Below are 21,405 nucleotides of genomic sequence, written 5' to 3'. Positions count from 1 at the left end.
AATTCGATCACATGCATATTAGGGAGGCAATCTCCCAAACAAGGAAGCAATATTATAAAATAAAAAAAAAAATTTCTTCCCAAAATAGTTCACCTGAAACAGGGACTTTTTCATCGGATTCATCCAGTGTGTTCCGGTGAAGGTAACAGAGCAGATTTGAAAAAATTTCTCGCTGGAAACGCTCACGGATCTTGGTCCAATGTTTCCAGTGGGGTGTTTCCAATGGACCTGAAAACGTTATAAATAGGCTCGGGCTTCATTCTCTTCTCACAAAATCTTATTTTACTTGTTGGAGAAGGAGAGGAAACGACCAAGGATGGTCTCCCCATCCATTCCCTACCTTTTGCTCGTGATTTTACACTCGATTGCCGCCATTCAGGCATCCAAGGTGAGTTATTCCTCTTCTTTGACCTAGATTTTGGAATCTTCTCCGCGGTTTTTGGTTTTCTCTCCTAACTTAGGTTTGTTCTTCCCAAACTTAGGAATCCTTTTTGTTGCAACAATGTCCGGTCGTCATGTTCGTCCTCGTCGTACTGCCACACAACAATACCCAGCCATTCCCGCTGAGGAATAGTATGATCATCGGTTGTTTCGCTCGGTGGAGGAGCTAGATCGTTGGGAGAAGTTTGAGTATAGGAATGTCGATCCTGGGGAAGTATGTGAGGACAAGGGACTTCCGACAATTTTTCCTCTGTCAATGCTTCGAAGCCTTAGGGTGGTACCATATCTTAAAGCCGAACACCAAGTACTGCCCACGGCTCATGAGGCTCTTCTATTATAATCTGCGATGTGAGAACCGTGACACTGAGGAGATGAGGATCACTTCAAGGGTAAAGGGGGTTGATATCTCCTTTGGTATGGCCAAGTTGGCCCACATACTGATGATCTCCAATGAGGGAGAGCTGGCCTATTGTCCTCTTAGGACTCCGTCCTATGAGTTCTAGAACTTTGATGTCCAGGTAAAGATGGACAACATGCTCACCAGGGAGGCTTCTAGATGGCACTTGACTACTATTTATCGGGCTACGCCGAAGGTTGTGTGCAGAGTCATTCAGCTAAATGTCCTCCCCACCAACGGCCATTTTGACGAGGTGTCCATTCGATATGCTTATGTCACTTACTGTGTTTTATATAGGGCTGCAGGTTCGCCTCCCTTATCTATTGATGTGGACCATGGTGACAAAGGCTGAGGGAGCTACGGATGGATCCTGACTGAGGTCTTGGAGGGTGAGGAAAGCTTGGGGACTGATATCTTGGACTTCAACCAAGACTCTCTGAAGAAGATAAAGCTAAACATGGATGAGGTCATTAAGGATGAGGTTGAGGGGGAATAGCCAATGGAGGTAGAGAACCAACCGGGAGGTGGTGATTGGGGTGGTCACGATGGTGATCAGGAGGGTCATAGAGGTGCTGATCCTATTGCCCCTCCACGTGTTTCCTGCTGGTGGTGCTCCACCACTTACCTTAGACTATGGGGACTTTTGTTGCCTACTCTAGGGGCTCTAGAGGTTCGAGGCCCTATGGACTCAACGATGTGATGGCCCTCCTAGATACCACCACTGATCTACTGAGGAGGACGATAATCGGATAGAGAGTATGGACATGAGCTATTGCCTTCTGGACAACTGGGTGGCCTCCCTTGAGGCACAAATGCAGGCAATGGTCTTCCACCTTACCATTCCAGTGCCAAGGCCGGGAGCACAGGGTAAGAACCAAGCTCAAGGCCGAGGGCAGAATCAACAGCAAGACCAGCAGCAACAGTGGCTTATATTGCCACTGTAATCTTAGGATTTCCCATTTTATGCTTTTCGGCACAACTAGCTTTGTTGTAGTTTTGATGTCCTAGCTTTTATTTGCATTTTATTTCCTATCATTTGCTTTTGTTATTTGAATTCCTAGGAGTTAGGCTAGTTAGGATTTCCCTCTTTCTGTTATTTATTTTGAGAAAAATTGGTGTAAGGTTATGTACCTAGTTCTCTTTATATATAATGAATAGGATTTAACACTTATAATTATCTCCTATTTGTGTATTTCTATTATTTTTTGTCTTTGAGATTTTTATTTAAATCCTAAACCCCAATCAAGGTTCGAGTAAGATTGTGAGTTAAGGCAGAGCATCGCACTCTGATACCAAGCTGTCACACCCCAATTCCAGTAAATCCAACTTATCATTAGGAATACCAGTGGTGTAAAACGCGTACCCATCTTACAAACCTACCAGGATCTCTGATAGCAATACCTTAACATACATAATCTCACAACATGAACCTAACCAATAGCAGCGGAATCAGAGTATAATAGCGGAATCATAATTTAAAATGGGGAACATTTAGTGATATTATATAAATATAACCAAGTTATTCCATTACAACAATTCAAGACATACATAATAAGTCCAAAAATATAAAATCACCACGTCAGTATTAGAATGTTAAAAATATTCCGTGCATCTCATGGTGCCACGTATGCACAATTGTCACAGGCACAATCCTAATCATGCTCTTCGACTTTTGGCATCTACTAGTCACCTATGCTATAGTCAGGTCCCGCCGAGGTCCAATCACCACCCAACGGCGCTATTGTACCTGCCTCATCATCTAAAAAGGGGCATATATGTGGGGTGAGCTTCCAACTTGCTCAGTGAGGGGTGGGGTTTATGCACAACCAAGCACAAGCATTCACATATATAATATTCCATAATGACATGAATATAGGAATTAAACACATAGTCTATGATGCGAATGATGCAATTCATTTGATTATTACACCACCTAATAATACAACTAAGTTTGGTAAATGCTACTATGGCACATTAGGCTGTATCCCTGGTCTCGGAACTCGCACATCGACTACACAACGATACAAGTCCTAGCGGTGCTTAGGAGCCTGTCGGTCCCGAGATACGTCCGTCAGTCACTCAGCAAATCTTTAATAACCCCCTCCTGGAAGTCACGGCTCCGGGATCACCATCGGCCACGCTGAACTAGTTCCCGCCTTCGACAACAATCACATTGTATCGAGGGTGACATTCCGAAAAGGTTCATCGAACATACCACCATTGGGTTATCCAACACCTTATCCCCTGTTGGCGAGGGGACGTAGCTTGAGGAATGTCACTTAACCACAATATCCTACATGCCTTTTATAATGATACAGTTAGTATGGACCATGCAACACCGGGATTACCATCGGCCACAAAGTGGGTCCATTTCCAAGTATAGTCCCAGGGTACACGATATCGGGATACCATCGGCCATAAGGTGTAACCCACGACTATATACCTATTCTAGCATACAAAGCAATTGAGTATGGACTACGCAACGCCGGGATTACCATCGGCCACGAAGCGTATCCATTTCCAAATGCAGTCCTGGAGTACACGATACCGGGATACCATCGGCCACAAAGTGTAATCCGCGACTACATCTAATCTAATGCACATAATCAATGCATGAATGCAGCAGACATGTGGCAATCACGGTACCGGAACCACCTCGGCCACACCGGATTCTGTCTCACAATATAATAATGCAATAATCATACAGCAATCACGGTACCGGAACCTCCTCAGCTACACCGGATTTCATCACATAACATACATTTCATATCAATTCCATCACAACATATTATGCAATAATATAATATGTTATAGAACATCATAATCATTTAAGAAATTTAAATAATCATATGAAAATCCTACACATGCGAGCAGTTCTACAATAATTAAACAATCTGAAAACAAAAATCAACCATCCATCACCTTAGTTGTGTTATGTCAATTTGGTTCCAAGTGTGTAAGCCGGTTGTTCAACTCACTACCAGCCTCGGGGTACGTGCGCATCTCTGTCCTAGGCACAAAGGTAACCAAACTTCAATACGTGTCGGGAACATTGAAAGGGGCCCACAGGGGTTACCCCAAAAGAAGTCAGACACTGTCCAACCTGGAGAGTACAAGTCACCAGATTCATCAAATGTGAATCCGGTGGTGCAAACAGAGAGCTCATAAGAGCTGTATCCCCACTGGAAACAGCCCACCGGATTCAGACCCAAGTGTTTCCAGTGGACACACAGAAGTGTGCCCGCGGATTTAGGGCTTTCCGACACGGGTCCGATTGCAGGGATTTGTTTTGTGGAATTTGTAGGGGGTGTTCCTAGCATCATCGTAAGCTAAAAGAACCGAAAACCTAGATGGTCAATTAATCCATTTTGTTGTCGGAGCTAACCGGACTTGATTTAAGCTCGACAATTACACCGGGGAGGTGAAATACGCACTCCCCGAGCTTGGGGAGGTGTGGAGGTTAAGATTCAAATCCATACTCACTTTACCCTAGCTCGAAGAGAGAGTGGAAGGAGAGGTGGCGCTTTCTTCCAGTAAGGATTCCGGCAACTAAGCGGGCAGCCGGCACCAAGGTGAGCTCCAAACTCCTTCCCTTTCCTCTTCTCCTCCCTTCCCTTCCTTTCTCTCCTCCTTTTTCCCTCTCCCACGATTGTACAAGTGAGAAATGAGGAAAATGAATCCTCATTTGCACTTATATAGTAGTCCATCACTAGGGCCTGTTTGGTTGGATCCTCTTTTGTCAAGATGGATTATTTCGCGGTTTGAGACATACGAGCCCGTCTCTGTGGACTTATACGAAACACAAGTCACGTAGAGGGTGTGGGGGAGTATACGGAATCATTCGAAGTCATTCCCGATGCAGGTGGTGGTCTTCCAGTGGTTCCAATAAAACCTTACACGTTTTCACGGTTTTACAACTCACCCAGGTGTTTTCATAAGGCTCACAGTCAAACCATTAACAAAGTTGTTTTCACGGGTTCACTACTTCAACCCAATCCTTTCTTGGAGGATCAGTCCCTCACACTTTCACTTAGTGAATGGTGAGTGGTTGAGTTTTTCTCAACTACCTCTGGTTATTTTCTTGTATTATTACCTGTGTACACACCATTTGAGTCCACAACCTTGAAATAGGGCTTTAAACAGGTCTAAGCTTCCCAGGAACATTTTGTTTTTATTCTGTTTGAGTAGGAGCAGCTATCTATCCTATTATATTCTTTCAAAAATGGGACTTACAATGTTGGTTTAATATGACAGGTTGCTCTAATGCTTTCGGGAATGGGATCTGCTTCACTTGATGTTTTCAGAATGGTGAAGCAATTATATTTCTTCATTTCCTTACCTAGAATGTTATTTTAATTTCTTCATGTAATATAAAGAATATTTTGTTTAAATAACAAGTCAGTTCACTAAAGATTCTTAAAGAGCAGTGACTACATATCATAGCTCACCTGATCAAAGCACATGGTGGGAAAAAAATATCCAGGGGTATTTATGTAAATACATGGGGAGGGTAAGTGTAATTACTGCGATATGCAAAAATACCTTTCCTGCGTATGATATGATTGGTTAGGGTATAAACATATTAATTTTAGGGAATATGGAAAAAGAATTGAATGGTTTTCTTTTTCCCTCCTTTTCAATCAATCTTATCAATGCTTCATTCTTAAATTAAATGCATCTTTCATCCGTGATCTAGTGCTATTACTCACTTGTAACTGAAAATATCCTGTTCTTCTAAGATGTCAAAACAAAGAAACCCAGTGTAAACTATTCAAACATGCCTTTCAAGTGAATGTCCCCAGAAAAGGAAAAAAGCCTCTCTGATCTGAATTTTTCCCATGTGACAGTTTTGATCATATCAAGGTGTAATGAATTGGTTGTTTTTGACCCTTCTCTTGCAAAAATTTTGCAAAAATTAGGAGGGAAAAAATATGTTATACATGTATTGGACCATTTTGAAATTGATGTGTATTAACCAAAGTTGTTGATGTACTGTAGCTTCATTAAGGTCCCATTTGTTTTATGTTTTTTTTTTTTTTTTTGGATGAATAAATAATTCATTACCAAGGAGATAAAGAATATCCAAGGGAAAATGGGGGAGGGAAAGGCTTAAGCCAACAAGGAGAAGCCAACCCAGGGGGAACAAGAAATACAAAACAATCTAATGTAAAGACAAGCCCGACCCGGCGGGGGGGAGGCACCAACTATATAGAGGGGAAATGGGGGGTGGGGGAAAGACTAACACTATCAAGGGGTCTGAAAGAGATCAACCTGAAGATTCTAGGAGTTAATGATGAGGGAGTTTTTTTGGGAGATAGGGACCGGCTTGGGGTGACGGTTAAGAAGGGCTTGAGCTTTAGAAGTGATATCAAAGCAGATAGCTTTCCAAATCTGGTCCTGAGAACGAGATTTGGGGGTCCATCTATGGATGTTGCGCTCCATCCAAAGATGATTGATAGTAGCACAAAAAGCCAATTTTCCAATCATATCACAAATGGAGGAACCCAAGAAAGTCGTATTCGGGACCCACATCGATTCTCGATCAAGGGAGAAATAGTCCTGTGGGAAGGCTAACAGTTGGATAAGACCTTCTTCCAAACAAGGGAGGAGAAAGGGCAAGAGAAGAAAAGATGAGGGATATCTTCAGTACCCAAAGGGCAAAGGCAACAAGAGGGGTTGACAGGGATGAGATGATGAATGAGGAAGGATTGGGTGGGGAGGCAATTGGACATACATCTCCATAAGGTGAAGCTATGTCTGGGAATATGCCCTTTGAACCAAACCATGTTGTGCCAGGGAACCGGAGGGGAGGGAGTACGAACATGGGTCCAAGCAGAGGCAAAGGAGAAGATCCCATCGGAGGAGGGGAGCTACATGCATTTGTCTTCCCTTCCTCGGTGTCCAGGGGGAGTAGGGGGAAGGGAGGACCAAAGATCAGAGAGATGGGGGGAAGAGGGGGGGAGACCATTCCATGGGAGAAAGGATAAGGGAGACTTTGGCATTAGTTGGAAGACCCGAAGAGTAGATTACTCTAAGAGTAAGGATTTGAGATAAAATGCTTGAAGGGTGCCAAGGGTCCTTTCAAAGGGAATTGGAATGACCATTTCCAACGGAGTAAGAAATGGCAGTCAAAGCCATGGGTCTGTGCTCCAGAATATTTCACTAGATCTAGGATGGGTCCGAGGTAGGAGAGGCAGTCCAAAGAGAGTGGTGCTTAAGTAGACCAATAAGGATCCAATCGACCCAGATACTTTTGTGCTTGGTCATAATTTTCCAGATACGCTATAGGATTCCAACTGAATTGGCATATTAGATTCTCCTAAACCCTAACCCACCTTCAGATTTAGGAAGGCAAACCTTCTTCCAACTGAAGGGTCTAAGAAATTTGGAGGTGCCCGAGCATTTCCAGAGGAAGGAGCACAAAAGACCTTCATATGACTTGATCACCGATGCTGGAAAAACAAATGTACCAGACCAATACAAATACATGGATTGGAGGACCGAACGAATCAGAGTGAGGCAGCCAGCGTAAGAAAGGAGTTTGCCTTTCCAGAGCTGGAGCTTCTTCCTAACGAGATAAAGAAGGGGAGTGCAGTGGTGAGCAGTGAGCCTAGAAGTAATAAGAGGAAGACCCAGGTATTTGACAGGCAACGTGCCCAAAGGGATACCCGAGACATCACAGAGAGAATCTATAGTCTCAGGGGAGACTCCAAAGAGGAAGATGTTGGATTTGAGAAGATTAATTTTGAGGCCCGAGAGAGTCTCAAAGGAGTGAAGGGTGGACATAATGGTTGAGATGGAGAGGGAATCCACCTTGGAAAAGATCATAATATCATCCGCGAAAGCCAGGTGGGAGTGGAGATAATTACATTTGGGAATAGGGGAAATGAGATGGATGTCAGTAGAAGATTGAATTGAACGGGAAAAGACTTCTAAGGCAAGGAAGAGGGGAGAGAGGGCAACCTTGACGAATCCCTCTCCCAGAAGGGAAATGGCCAGCCGGACTACCATTCACTAGGATGGAGAACTTAGGGGAGGATATGCAAACACGAATCCAGTGGATAAAACAGGGGGTCGCCATCTCGAGCAACACATTGGTAATGAAGTCCCAACTAATAGTATCAAAAGCTTTGTGAATGTCAATCTTGAGAAGCGGAGCCGGGGAGTGGGACTTACGGTCAAAGCCGCGAACAATCTCATGGCAAAGGATAATGTTGTCCACAATACTTCTACCAGCAATAAAGGTTGATTGGTCAGGACTAACAAGAGAGTCAATAACTTTTTGGATCCTATTTGTTAGGATTTTTGCAATGAATTTATAGAGGAGGTTACAGAGGGAGATAGGCCTAAAGTCATTCATTGCAACAACACCTTCCTTTTTGGGGATGAGGCAGAGGAAGGTGTGGTTAATCCCAGCAATTTGAATAGGATTGAAGAAAAAGCTACAAATCGCCGGGATGAGGTCATTGCAGATGGTGTTCCAACAAGCAAAAAGAAGAATCCCATGCTTAAACCATCCGGGCCAACAAGAGAATTTCTTCCTCACTGGGGATAGATTAAAGGAAGGGGATAAGATCAACCGGAACAGATTTATTAAGGAGATTGGGGGGGATGGTGGGAGGAGGAATGGAAGTGGGGTTAAAGAGTCTCTGAAAGTGAGAGACAACTTCAACCTTGATGAGATTAGGAGAATAGAGATCAATCCCAGAAGAAGAGATAAGCATAGGAACAAGGGTTAAAGTATTGGTATTGGTCACTATATCGGTCGGCCAAAATTAAGATACGTATCGGAGGGTATCGTATCATATCAGAGATACGCTAAAGATACGCACATAAATGGATAGGGAACACTTTTTAAAACACCTTTGCATAAACATTAAATTGAGAGTATTGCACTAAGAATTCAAGGTTTGTAGTTGTACCATAAATGTAAAATCCTTGTTCCTAACCTTGATTTTCACTTTAGTTAAAGAGAAATATGGCTGAGAGCAATTTTGGAACAAAAACCCCTCAAAAAATCATGTTTTTTTTTTAAAATTACCTATCTTGGCCATTATATAACCGTAGTGCACTGTATCGATGCATACCAATACTCATCGATACGTACAGATCGATACATACTGATACTCACTGATCGTATCGATTGATATATACGGATACTCACCGATACGTACTGATTGATACATACCGATACTCACCGATACATACCGAAACTTACATTTCACCTCGATTTTATATTTTTCATAGAGTATCGGCACGTATCGTATCGTATCGGTTCATATCGGTATGTATCATAGGATATATATCGATATGAAAGGATTTTAAAAATTTCATGTATCGTATCGGTTGGCTAAATTTAAGATACGCATCGGAGGGTATCGTATCGGTATCAGAGATACTTTAAACCCTGCATAAGAATGGTATTAGCATTGTTCCTAGCTTTGAGAGACCGATGGAAGTAGGCCGAGTTGGAGTCTCCTAGGTCAAGCTATTTGATGCGGGCTTTTTCACGGAGAAAGGATTCTTCTTGATCTAGAAGCAAGGACAACTCCGAGGCAACAGATTTTTCATTCTCAGCCAGGACAGGGTTAAGAAGGTCCAATTGGAGTCTGGCTTGGATGGAGTGGAGTTTTTCTCTGCTTTCCAAGATCCTGGAGGAAATGTTCCCAAAGATGGAGGAGTTTCAAAGCTTGAGGGAGGCTTTAGCATTCTTAAGCTTTCTACCAAAATGCAGGAGAGGAGAAAGGGAACAGGGGGTGGGGGTATTCCAAGCATTGAGGATTAAGGCTTGGAAACTAGAATGGGAAGTCCACATGTCAAAGAATTTTAAAGGTTTGGGACCGAAAGATCTGGAGGGGAGAACATGAATAGAGATGGGGCTATGATCAGAAACACCAGGTTGGCCAAAACAGGCATGGGATGAAGGGAAGGAATCAAGCCAGCTTTCATTAATAAGGACCCTATCAAGTTTGCAAGCCACCCGATGAACCCCAGATCTCCTATTATGCTAAGTTAGCTTGAGTCCAGACTTTCTAAGGTTAGTCAAGTTGAGGTTATCAATGCAATCATTAAAAGAATCAACAGCTTGAGTATCAATAGGATTACCTCCAGATTTTTCATGGCTAAAGCGGGTGACATTAAAATCTCCAGCTATACCCCAAGGGATGGAGTTAGAGAAGGGAGCAAGGGAGAGGTCATCCGATAGAGGGAGTCGGAGGGGAGGCCTATTTTGGGCATAGACCACAGAGATCACACAAATGAAGGGAGCGGAGTGGTGGGAGATGGAGATGTGCATGATTTGCGCAAAGGCAAAGAGACAGTTGATGGATAAGAAAGAGGGGTCCCAGAGGATCGAAATTCTACCACGTGGGCTATGAAAATATTAGACTCAAAAGACCAATGGGGGGCAATAGACAAGGCACCTCGACGGGCATTGTTCTCTTGAACCCAAGTTTCAAGAAGACAACAAAGATTGGATTTGGAGGAGCGAATAAGTAATCTGATTTCAGCTTGTTTTGCCAGGGAATTGAGCCCACGGACATTCCAGATTGTCCATGGAATCATTGGGATCTAGGGGGGGCAACGGACGCTTTGAGGAGCCACGAGGAGTTTTAGGAATGGGAGGGATGGGGTTGGGGGGGTGTCTACGGCTGTAACCTATAACAGGGGAGGCAGTGGAGGAGTGGGATATGGTAGAGGATTTAGAGGAGGGGGGTTTTTTCTTATGTTTTTTGGTGGTGGATATGGCAGGGGTAGGACTGGGGTTGGTTATCAGGGTAGTAGACAAAATGGAATCATCAGGGATCTCAATCAGCGTACCTGTCAAGGATGCGTCTTGAGGTGCTTTCAATTGTGGTTCCAGTATAGCATAGATCGGCTTCAGCAGAAGGGGAAGTCTTCAGAGGCCTTTCGGAGCATGAGCCTGAGTTCTTATGTTGGTCAGAGATGTTGTCAATGTCCTGACAAGCGAGCATATCCTTGAGAGTTTCTGTGTTGCAGAGAGCAGGAGCCTCTTCCGGTGTGGATGCAGAGGCAGGGATGGCATCCAGAATGTCACCGGAAGAAAAATCATTTGCAGAGGGTAGCAGTGGTGCACCGGGGTCTTCATTGCTGGAGGAGGGAACTGAAGGACCTTCCAAGGTCGGCTGAGGAGCTGAAAGAGTTGTCGATGAAGTATAGTAATCTGCCAAAGCTTGAAGAGGACCGCTGGAATGAAGGGACGAGTCGACAGGGAGGCCAGGGGAGGTCGCTGTTGTTGAAGAGGCCACTGAAAACGAGGTCGCCGGCAAACTGATGTCCGGAGAGTGCAAACCAGAAGCAAGGGAGCCGAAGGAAGCAGCTCTGGGAGTGGAAGTCTCCCAGGAGCAGAAGTCGCAGCATTGGGCAGGGGCAAAGGGATAGCCGGGTCAGTCGTGTTAGAAGGAGAAGGGCTAGATGGGTCTGGTTGGTGGATAGAAGGAATGGGTTGTTTGATCAGATGGGTTGGGTTGTATAGGTTGCCAGGGAAAAGCGGGTGATCAGAAGGGAATTTTGAGAATTTGTTTAGAAGGTCTATAGAGAGGAATTGGTTCAAAGGGATGAAAGGCGGTTCATAGTTGGATTGGTCTAGAAGGAGACAGGTTTAATTGGTCAGATATCTGATGATTTAAAAGGGGAGAAAGAGAGTTAGGGCTACAAGAGGAAGTTATCGAAGGTACAGAAGAGAGGGTTGGAAGAGGAAGCAGGGGAGGAAGTGAGTTAAGGTTTGAGAGGATTGATGGATTCAGAGGATGCGTCAGACCAGGCAGGCTTTGTAGAGAGCCAGAAAAGGGAAGAACTGGCTGAGTAATCTCAGTAGACGGTAAAGGCAGCGATCTATTTCGTGAAACATCAGGAACCATGGCATGCTCATCAATCGACTCGAGGATCGAGAATTGGTTTTGACCATCGGGCAGAGTCTTCTCCAGTGGACCAGAGGTCTGAAGGTTTTGAATTTTAGCCGGATTCTGACCTGTAGAGAGACCGGAAATCTGAGAATTGTTATTATTTTTTTTTGTATTTCCGGCTTATCTTGGAGAGATGATCTTGAAAACCATCGTCTGGAGGAGGCTCACAGCTAGGATCAGACAGGGTTGAGATTCGTTGGTCATTTTGAGGAGACTGACTCACTGCTGCAATGGATTTGGTACAATGAGATGTCCGATGACCGAAGCACTTGCAGAGGGAACAAGCAGGGGGATCTAGTCGTAGTGAACTGTTTGTCTGAATGAGTGGCCTTCACTGTCAATGATGGTAATCGACGAAGGGAGGTCATCACCAGCTTGGACTTCAATACAAACCCTTGCAAACGACAACCGATCCATAGCTTTGGTTCTTTTATCAGAGTATAGTGGCTTTCCAATAAGAGAGCTTACGATACTTAATCCTTTGACGCACCAAAAGTGAAGAGGTAGATTTGGGAAAGTAACCCACAATGGAATCGATGAAGGTTCAGTTCTGTTGAAAGATTTAAATTCATCCCAGTTGTCTGAGAAAGATCAGTTTCTTTCCCACATACCAGGGGCCACCATCTAAAGCTATAACCTTATCAGCTTCGGAGTCAAAGTTGAAGATAAATGTACCATTATCGAACATGAACGTTGAAAGAGAGCAGATTGGTTTCCATTGAGTTGCGAGAGAAGACTTCACAGTAGCGAACGGCTGCCCAAGAAGTTACCAACAATACAGTACTTCCATTTCTGGATCTCTGGTTCCAGAAGCCCAGGCGGACAGAGACCGACAGGGGCAGAGTTGAGGGTAGCCTGGGGTTGAAAATAAAGAGAATGGCCAGCTGAGGAGGGAAGCGAAGGAGGGGGGACAGCAGGGGAAGAGGGGGAAGTTACTACAGAGGTCCAGGTTCTCTGATTAGGGAGCAAATGGTCAGGAGGAGGGGAATTTTCGCGGGGGGGGGAGGGGGGGGAAGGGAAGGTTGCAGGCGGCTGGGGTCACCGGAGAGGGGGAGGGTATAGGAGAAGGATTACGGCATCGGAGAGGGAGAGGAAGAGGAGGGATGGGATGAGAAAATTTGATAATTTAAATTTTACCTAGTGATTTGTTTTATGTTAATTGGAGTATGGAGGTAAAAGATTTATTCACAAATTACAAAACATTTGAATTGTTTGTTTTGAACCTGCAAGGACTGCTGAGTTCAGTTGTTTGTTTAACACAAGTTGTACCTTTAAACTGCATCTACTATTTTGCATAAAAAAGAGCATCCCAGTGCACGTGGCTCCCGCTACTACAAGGTCTGGGAGTGGCAAATGTATGCAGCATTACCTCCTGCTTCGCAGAAGAGGCTATTTTGCATAAATATTCAATTTTCCATTTTGTAATCTATATGAACCCTATTGGTAAAATATCCAATCTGGAACCACTTGCACAGTTCCACGGAGTTTGAGAAAAAGGGTGGAAGGGAAAATCCTTTCAACGGAAAACAGTGATCCTGGCTGAGAATTACTGTGGACTGGAAAGATGTAAACAAAGCCACCAGAATACATTTCAGGTTGCCTCTGCCACTGATAGAAAGATCATCACAATATCTATGATTGATCCTCGTCTAAAACATATACACATTCACACACAATACAAAAGGCTGGCCAGAAGAAGCAATTACCTGAAAGATTTGTTTAGCATTCATGCTCATTTTCAGTTGTCTAGATATCGCCATCACTTCAGAGTAGGGGGTGGGATAATTTTGACACTTTTTGTGATTTGAGCAAAAAATTTGAGCAGGAAACTGCTTACACCCAAACTTTGTTTGAAAAATTTACAGCTTCATTGATTAAAAGATAGGGCTTGCTCCACATGGTAATGTTTATGTTACCTTATTTATTTTAGTGGGAGAGTTTTCTGTCCAGGAGCATGGCCCCTGAGCCAGCATTAGGGCCAATGGGAGTGTACACAAAAGCATCAACCGGGACAGGATTTCCACCTTTCATTGGGGGCGGGGCTGTCATTTCCCCCCATCTTGTGTCTGGGCGCAGGCGCCACACTCCCAGACAGAGTCCTTTTTCCCTTTATTTTATGACTAAACAAAACAGGAAAATGAAATAAGTAACATATCACACATTGTTTTACACTTTATTGTGTGGATGAAACAGTTTCTGCTTTTAGCATTGACTTATTATTTCTAATACCATTCGTAATGTTGCAGGCAAGCACTAGGTGGGAGAAGCGACAATCTAAAGTCTTGGTAAGGATTCTTGTTTTAGGCTTCAGCTATACCTACACCAAGCTAATGTTTTCATTTTTTTTTTTTTTTTGGGGTGCTATGGAACATGCAGAAAAATTGTTTCTTTTTTATTTTATACTTCTCTCCCCAACATTATTCATCTGTTCAAGTTGTTCTGTTATAAAATCCTCTCAAAATTTTTGTTCATTGATGAGTCTTATTGATGATGCAGAGTCGTTATGTTAGTTTTCTGCCACTGTATGGTCAAAAGCCATGCCTCGTCACAGAGCTTCAGGAGGCTACTGGTTCCATCTGGTTTTCTTGTCAATTTATGACTGATATGCTTCCATCGTCTTTGATACTTTTGTTGCCCTGTTATAAAACTTTCGTCTAGTTAAGTAGTAGAGTTCCCTTGATGATTTTGATTTTTTGGATTCTCCAATTTGCCATTTTCTTTTCATCCCCTCCGGATCGGCAATAAGCCAAGGAAATTTAATTAGCTATATGCAAAAAAGGAAGGGCCCTTCTAAACTATACATGGCTAATAGAAAACCTGTATGTCAAAGTCTGTAACTTGAAAAAAAACAAAAAAAATCCTTCCTCCATGGGTCCACAAATATGGGATCGCAAAACTTGCACCTATTAGGACTTCCTCTCCAAGTACTTCAGCTTCTTTGAAGGGTCAACCAGATTTGATTTTTGGTCTTTGCAGCCATAACCTCCTCCTGCTTGGTTAGAACTTTTCAGCTTGCTCTATTCTTCAAGTTTTAATTTTTTTGGATGGGTCTATCTTTAAGTTACTTTTCATATATTCATGTCGAATTGATTTTTGAAGCCCGTAGGGTGGAAAAGATTAGGAGACCACAAACATTGTATTTGTTAATGTGTTGCCTAGGCGACAAGGTTCCCCTTGAGGTCAGAGGTCCAAGGTGGCCATTTGCCTCACGTATTCCCACACCCAAATACTGGTTACCTGCTTTTAACCAAAAAAAAAAAATCCTGATTACCTGCCCTCCACATGCTATAGATTTGAATCATTTCTCATTTCTACACTCATTTGTTTTTGTAATCTCACTTTCATGCCTCTTATGTTCTATATTTTGACCTTTATAAGCCTACATTATGTAAATATTTACATCTGTAAGATTGCAAATGACTGGATATTATGGCCTAGGATATAATCTCGCCTTGGGCCTTGGCCTCTGGATTTTGATGATCTGGAATAAAAGATAAAATGATATCTGAATTCCAGAAGTACCAGATTAGAAATGCGTAACTGCTAACAGGATATAGCTCATCTTGGGACTGGGCTTTGCATCATGTTAAAGGTTGAAAACTGAGGTGATCAATGAAGGACAGTGCCAAGTGATTGCCTACTTCAAGAAGTGGCTCTGGAACCCTCAAACGAGCCTTTTCACTGAGGCTTGATTTCACGAGGTCCTTTGTAGTGTGTAAAATGGTTGTACGTGGGTGATTTACAAGGTAGATATTACTGTGGTGTTTTCATGGTACATGCGCTTTACGGATTTAAAAGGTGCAGTTAATGTGGTATATATTCATGGTACAAGTTATGGATTTTAAAAGGTAGGAAGTTAATAAGGTGTATACATGATACAAATGTTTTTATACAAATGCTTTACGTGGTAGAGAATTGAATGCATTGGTGGGAAGTTAATAAGGTGTAATGCTTTACGTGGTAGAGAATTGCATGCATTCTTCTTTTTCCCTTTGTAGTTCTGTCCATATTGTAAGACAATGTACATGTTGGTTATCGAAACTCTCATATTAAACATTGGGGTCTTTCTTCCTAAATATTCCAAGGGCTTTCACATGTATCATAGTGTCAATTTAGAATTAGTTTGTGTTTTTCCAGAAAAGATGCTTAGTTGTGTTTCGAGCCTTATAAGTAGTATCAGTGGATTTGTCAATGCTCCTACTTGAGTGGTAAACTTTAAAACTACTATTTATTTGGCTCTCTTTGGCAATTTAATTTTGTTTCATTGTTTGTTTGTTCTGAAAGAATATGAATGAACCAATTTATAAATCGTGCTAACATGTTAAGAATTAGATACATATGCATTGGATAATGGTCCATTTCTGCTTTATTCAATTTCAACATGTCAACTAATTATATGGTCCATGTGTTTGATTCAGCTATGCTTTCTAACTTTGGGTGCAGGAAAAAGCTAAACAGAGGATGATGAACCAGAAAGATTCTGGTAAACGTGGATCAAACTGGGGTGACCTTTGGGGAAAGCCCAAAGACTACCAAAATACAGGTATTAAGAAAAAAACAAGAAATATTAACAATAGCTGCCTTGGCTCTTCCTAAGAACTTGAAGCCCCTCTCTATTATTATTATTGTTTAGTTCAACCTTCCTTTCCACAATTTTCTTCAATGATTTAATTATATTTTAACTGTTGAGTTTTCACTTTTAATTCTGAGAACCATTAGCTGCTCCTGTTATGTTTATTGTTCTTGATGAACATATAAAGGTCCCCATTGTTTTTCAATTAGTCAATTGGGTGTATACTGGGATATAGATTTCTTGATGTAGGAAATTGGGAAGGGGACCTGCCTTGGCTGAATTGCTGAAGAAGCCCAACCATATCTGTTGACTGATGCAGCTGGTAGGCCTGAGGGGTTGTTTGGGCTGAAGTCACTTGGATTTGCATATCTGGCCTGACATCCAATGGGCCTGCTCATTATCATGGGACTCATGCATAGTTGTCAAGGTGGCGCCTGCATAGTTGTCATCCAAGCGGTTTGTCTGGGGCTTAGGCGACTGTTGCCTTATTGATGCCTTATGTTTTGGCACTCATTCATGCCAAATATCATTTAATCATTTAGTTAAGATATTATTCATAAATAAACAAATACCCCTATTTGAATCCAATAAAAATAGTTTAAAAATCAATTTCCAAAAGGATAAAAAGTCAATCCCCCGGTCCAAGAACAAAAACTGGATTTTTGGTCAAAACACAGAAATTTATTAATAAAAGTCAAGAGGAGGAAAACCTCTGACCACAGTTCAAATTTACAAGAGCAAGAGGGGGAGATCCCCACCAAGACCTAGACAGACCATACAGGAAAGCCCCTTAGGCTAAGACATGTGCTTCTCTATTAGAAGATCTAGGGACAAAAGTAAACCTACAGAAAGAAGGGAAAGGAACTAAGGAACTGATATCATCAACAACTCCTCTTGTTGCCCAATCAATCCCACTACTACCACCATTTATGGCTTTAACTACAGCTAAAAAATATGAAAAACACAAGAGGGCCCTTAGCCCTAAAAACTGAGCCATCAGTAGCCCATCACGCACAGCCTCTGCTTCTAAAACTGCTGCAAAGATCCCATTGCTGAAGTTGCAAGAAGTCCCATGGAATTTCAGATTACTGCAGCTCTGCTACTAGATTTAGTATCTCATTCCAAGCCCCATCGGAGTGGAGAATGAAGTGACCAGGAGGTGGAGAGCCTAGATTAACAGTCCTGTCAGAAGAACCACCAGAATCTGAACCCGGTTGTTGAGTAAGCCAAAGTCAACCCTCCTCCAAAGAAATATAAAACACAGATATAATACTCCTTGGATCAGGCTCGATAAAATTGAACAATGCTCTATTCCTGGTCTTCCAAATCTCCCAGAGAAGAGAAGTCCAAATAATGTCAAAATTAGCCTTGTCAGGCACATCTTTGAACTTAACAAACAGAAAATTAATGCAATCTTTGAATTAAGCACCACTAAACTCCCAAGTATCCAAAGGAAGAGGAGGAACTAACCAGCGCATAGCCGCAAATGGGTAATGAAACAAAGCATGAACAATGGAATCCTCGTTGGATTTACACAACGAGCAAGTAGCATTAGAGGCAAGGTTCCTATGAAACAGTAGCTGTTTTACTACTAAACAATTAGCACCACAACGCCATAGAAACAATTTGATCTTGGGAAAAATTTTCAAAGACCACAAAAAGGATCATTAGAAGAGGAAGCATGGCATTTAGAGTCAAGAGCAGTATATTAAGCAGATTTTGCAGAAAACTTACCAGATTTTAGCAGGCAACCGAAGCCAACTGTCCTTCCTTGGAGAAAAAACAGCGGGATTTGAGCAGAAACCTCTGAATCAGAAACTAGTAGTTTAATAAGAAGTATATTCCACGAACAAGAAGGCCATAAAATAAAATCAGCTACTGTAAGAGAAAAATTAGCTTTAAGACTACTGAAGGAATCCAAGGATCTTTATAGACTCGAGTTTCAAAGCCATCACCAATACACCTTCTAATTCCTTTGAGTAAAAGCTCCTTACCCTTTGAAAGGCTTTTCGAAGCCCAGGTTCCAGATGGTTGTTGAGTGGCATCCAAAAAAGAAGAATTGCATAAATATTTCTCTTTTAAAACTTTCACCCAATGGGCATCCGGGTTATGAATAATTCTCCAGCATTTTCTAGCAAGCAAAGCTAAATTAAAAACCAGATTTTTTGTTGTAGGGCGATTTTCAACTTTCAAATGCTAGGGTTTTTCAAAATTCTGAAAATTGTATAAATTTTATCATGGTTAAATATTAATATTTAACAACCAAAACTCCGGTAAAATAATATTTTCTTTTGATGTCCATTAAATTATTTCCATTTAGGAGATTTAACAGCATTCATGCACTTCAAATTAAATTTGACCGTAACAGAACTTTGTCATAACAACTCAAATTTAAGTAATCTTAGCTTTGTTGGGAAGCTAGTTTTGTGTCATACTTAATACAAAAGTCTCATGTAAAAATAAAATCATTTGACCAATCAAAATTATTATAGAACAATAATGTTTTTATAAATATCAGTAATTCATGTTGATTTTTTATGACTTGATGATGTGAGTGTGACTATGTTGATTTTTTATGATTGGATGTTTGTTAATGTTGATTTTGTATGTCAGAGTATATTATGACATACAAAATAACTTTAAAAAAATAGTAGAAATAAAAAATAACACATGGGCGATTTGATCGCCATGACAACTCCATAGCGGGCGATTCATCGCCAAATCGATTGATTAGCCACCCCTCCACCGCCTTGGGTCGCGGTGACTACTATGGACTCATGTAGATCATGATGATGATGTGCTCTTGAAGAAACCATCTGTCAAGGTCTATCCGGTGCTGGAAACACCACTTTAAGCCATATGCATAATTTCGTAGCTTCAATGACCTTGGTTTTGTGGTCCCAAGACATTCCCAACCATTGGTGGATGGAAGCATGAAATTTCATGCACATCTTAGTATTGTTTGGGGACTTCTGTTGCATTTTACCATAATGCTTCAGAGGATGTCATGTACATAGTCTTTGAGTTTGTAGTTTAGTTTGACTTGTAGGAGCCCCCAAATTTCTTCCAATGTCAAGTGTTCCTAGCTTGATTCCATAGTTTTCCATTAGTTTGGTTAATATTGGTTGACGAGAAGTGATTTTTTCATTATGTAAAACTAATAACTCAAGCCTCATTCTAGGAAAGCCTTTCCAAAGGACAATGATCACAACTGACATCATTTGCTGATCTAGGTATCAAATTGTATGCTAGTAAATATCAGAAGTTGGTAATTATCAAAAATCACATTCAAGTTCTGGACCCTTTAGCCTTTAATCATTGCGGGAAAAAATTTGACTTGTTGCTGATATTCACATAGTATAATCATCTGATCAAATGGTGTATATAGTATAGTTGATGGGCATTTGCTTGCCCAAAAAAAAAAATTCAAGGTATAATCATCTTATGCAATGGTGCATTTTAAGTATGGTTGATAGGAACTTTCTGGCATACCTTCCTTCCTAGAAATAATAGTAATTATCTAGGTTGTTGATTTCCAATTCCACATTGTTACACAATAGGCTGATTCAGAAAATAAATCTTCCTTTTTTTTTTTTTGGAGGAATACCCTCCTTGTGCTCTCTCTCTCTCTCTCTCTCTCTCACACACACACACACACAGTGCTTGCCACACACGGTAAGTGCCTCTCTATGGTAGAATCTTAACTGGGAGTGGTTTGGTCTCTGACAGAGGAATCAGTGAAAGAAAGAGCAAGCAGCGCCGCTGCTGCAGCTCGAAGATGGAGGGAGTACTCAAGGAAGGGTGCTGATAGGCCTCCCACCTTCGAACTTCCAGAGGCAATTTCCAACAAGGAATGACCCAGAGTTTCCAGGCTCATGTAATTAATCATGTAAAGCTAATTATTTCTGGAATTCTTCTAAATCCACTCTCCTGTAATTTATGTAAAATAGATGTCCATTCTAGTAATTGCGAAGCTTACAAATCAGCTTAAATGCAATGAAAAAGAAAAGTTGAGAAAAAAACATACAAGAACTGAAGGATGGAGAATTGTGGCGGCAATACCCAAGACTGGGAAGTACATAGTTTCTTATGTTGTCGTATTATAGCCTTTAATCAGCTCTATATTCTGTTAGTATGTTACATTGTTATTGCATTTGATGGACATGACAGTACTATAACAATAACAAACAACATTCAAAACTTATCCCAACTTAATGTGGTCGGTTACATGGAGATTTCAAGCAAGGACGAGCGTGAGGATCCATGCAAAAAGATTAAGGGTTATGGCTAATCATAATAAGTGCTGGTTGTCAATCTTACACACCACTACAAATCAGCCATAGGCTTATGATGCATAGTACTATCACTCTCAGTTAAAAGTGTATGTTTAGTTTACCGCATAGTGCAGGGACAACTGCATAAGCCCATGACTTGAGATGCTCATTCATGGCCGTTCCATCACTCTATGGAGGTGTCTTCATGTTATGAGGCTCTCAAAAATCTGAAATCCCGCATGTTTTCTCTATCCTCTGATGCCCAGGAAGGACAAAGACTTGTACACTCTCCACCAACCTGACCTCTTTGTAGCGGAAGCCCAATTCACTGACTTCCTTCCATCTCTGATTCTTCCTTCTTTTCATACCAGGATCGCAACAATTATTCTCTTTTCTAGCCTCCCTTCCCTTCACTTCCCTTCCCTTCCCTTCCATGGCAACTGCGAAAAGCTCCCACTAGAAGGGGTCTCATGATATGCATTCCCGTTTTGTTGCTGGTCATTGGAATTTGAGCTTGTCTCAACCAGAATCCTTGTATTTGGAGACCCAATTGGCTTGGACTTCTGGGGTTGGGTTGCTCTGCTTGGAGGCAGGCTCTTTGTGGTGGGTTTGGGTAGTATTTCCATTTCCACGGGGAGATGAAGGAAGTGGTGACAATAGTGGTGATGAAGTAAAGATACTGGAGAAGAACCAAAGGGTATCCAAGCTTTGCAGAAATAAGTAGAGAATGAGAGCAAGTACAGGACACCTAGGTTATAGCTCCGTTGGTTCAACGGTGTTGTGTCAACAGACAGT

General features: G+C 41.8%; 1 protein-coding gene across 1 annotated transcript in view; it reads left to right on the top strand.

Annotated features, from left to right (window-relative positions):
* LOC122087247 (chaperone protein dnaJ C76, chloroplastic) overlaps positions 1 to 20,476 on the top strand; it is a 51,254-nt gene extending 30,778 nt beyond the window's left edge. The window contains exons 6-9 of the mRNA XM_042656308.1: positions 5,093 to 5,146; positions 14,010 to 14,048; positions 16,207 to 16,306; positions 20,066 to 20,476. Coding sequence (XP_042512242.1) covers positions 5,093 to 5,146; positions 14,010 to 14,048; positions 16,207 to 16,306; positions 20,066 to 20,193 — 321 coding nt within the window. The 3' untranslated portion in view covers positions 20,194 to 20,476. The remainder of the gene's footprint in view (positions 1 to 5,092; positions 5,147 to 14,009; positions 14,049 to 16,206; positions 16,307 to 20,065) is intronic.
* Positions 20,477 to 21,405: the final 929 nt, after the last annotated feature.

This window comes from Macadamia integrifolia, chromosome 8 (genome assembly GCF_013358625.1).
Source record: "Macadamia integrifolia cultivar HAES 741 chromosome 8, SCU_Mint_v3, whole genome shotgun sequence".
NCBI classification, from domain to species: domain Eukaryota; kingdom Viridiplantae; phylum Streptophyta; class Magnoliopsida; order Proteales; family Proteaceae; genus Macadamia; species Macadamia integrifolia.
Note: the sequence above shows the minus strand (reverse complement) of the source record. Positions and strands in the feature narration are given on the sequence as shown.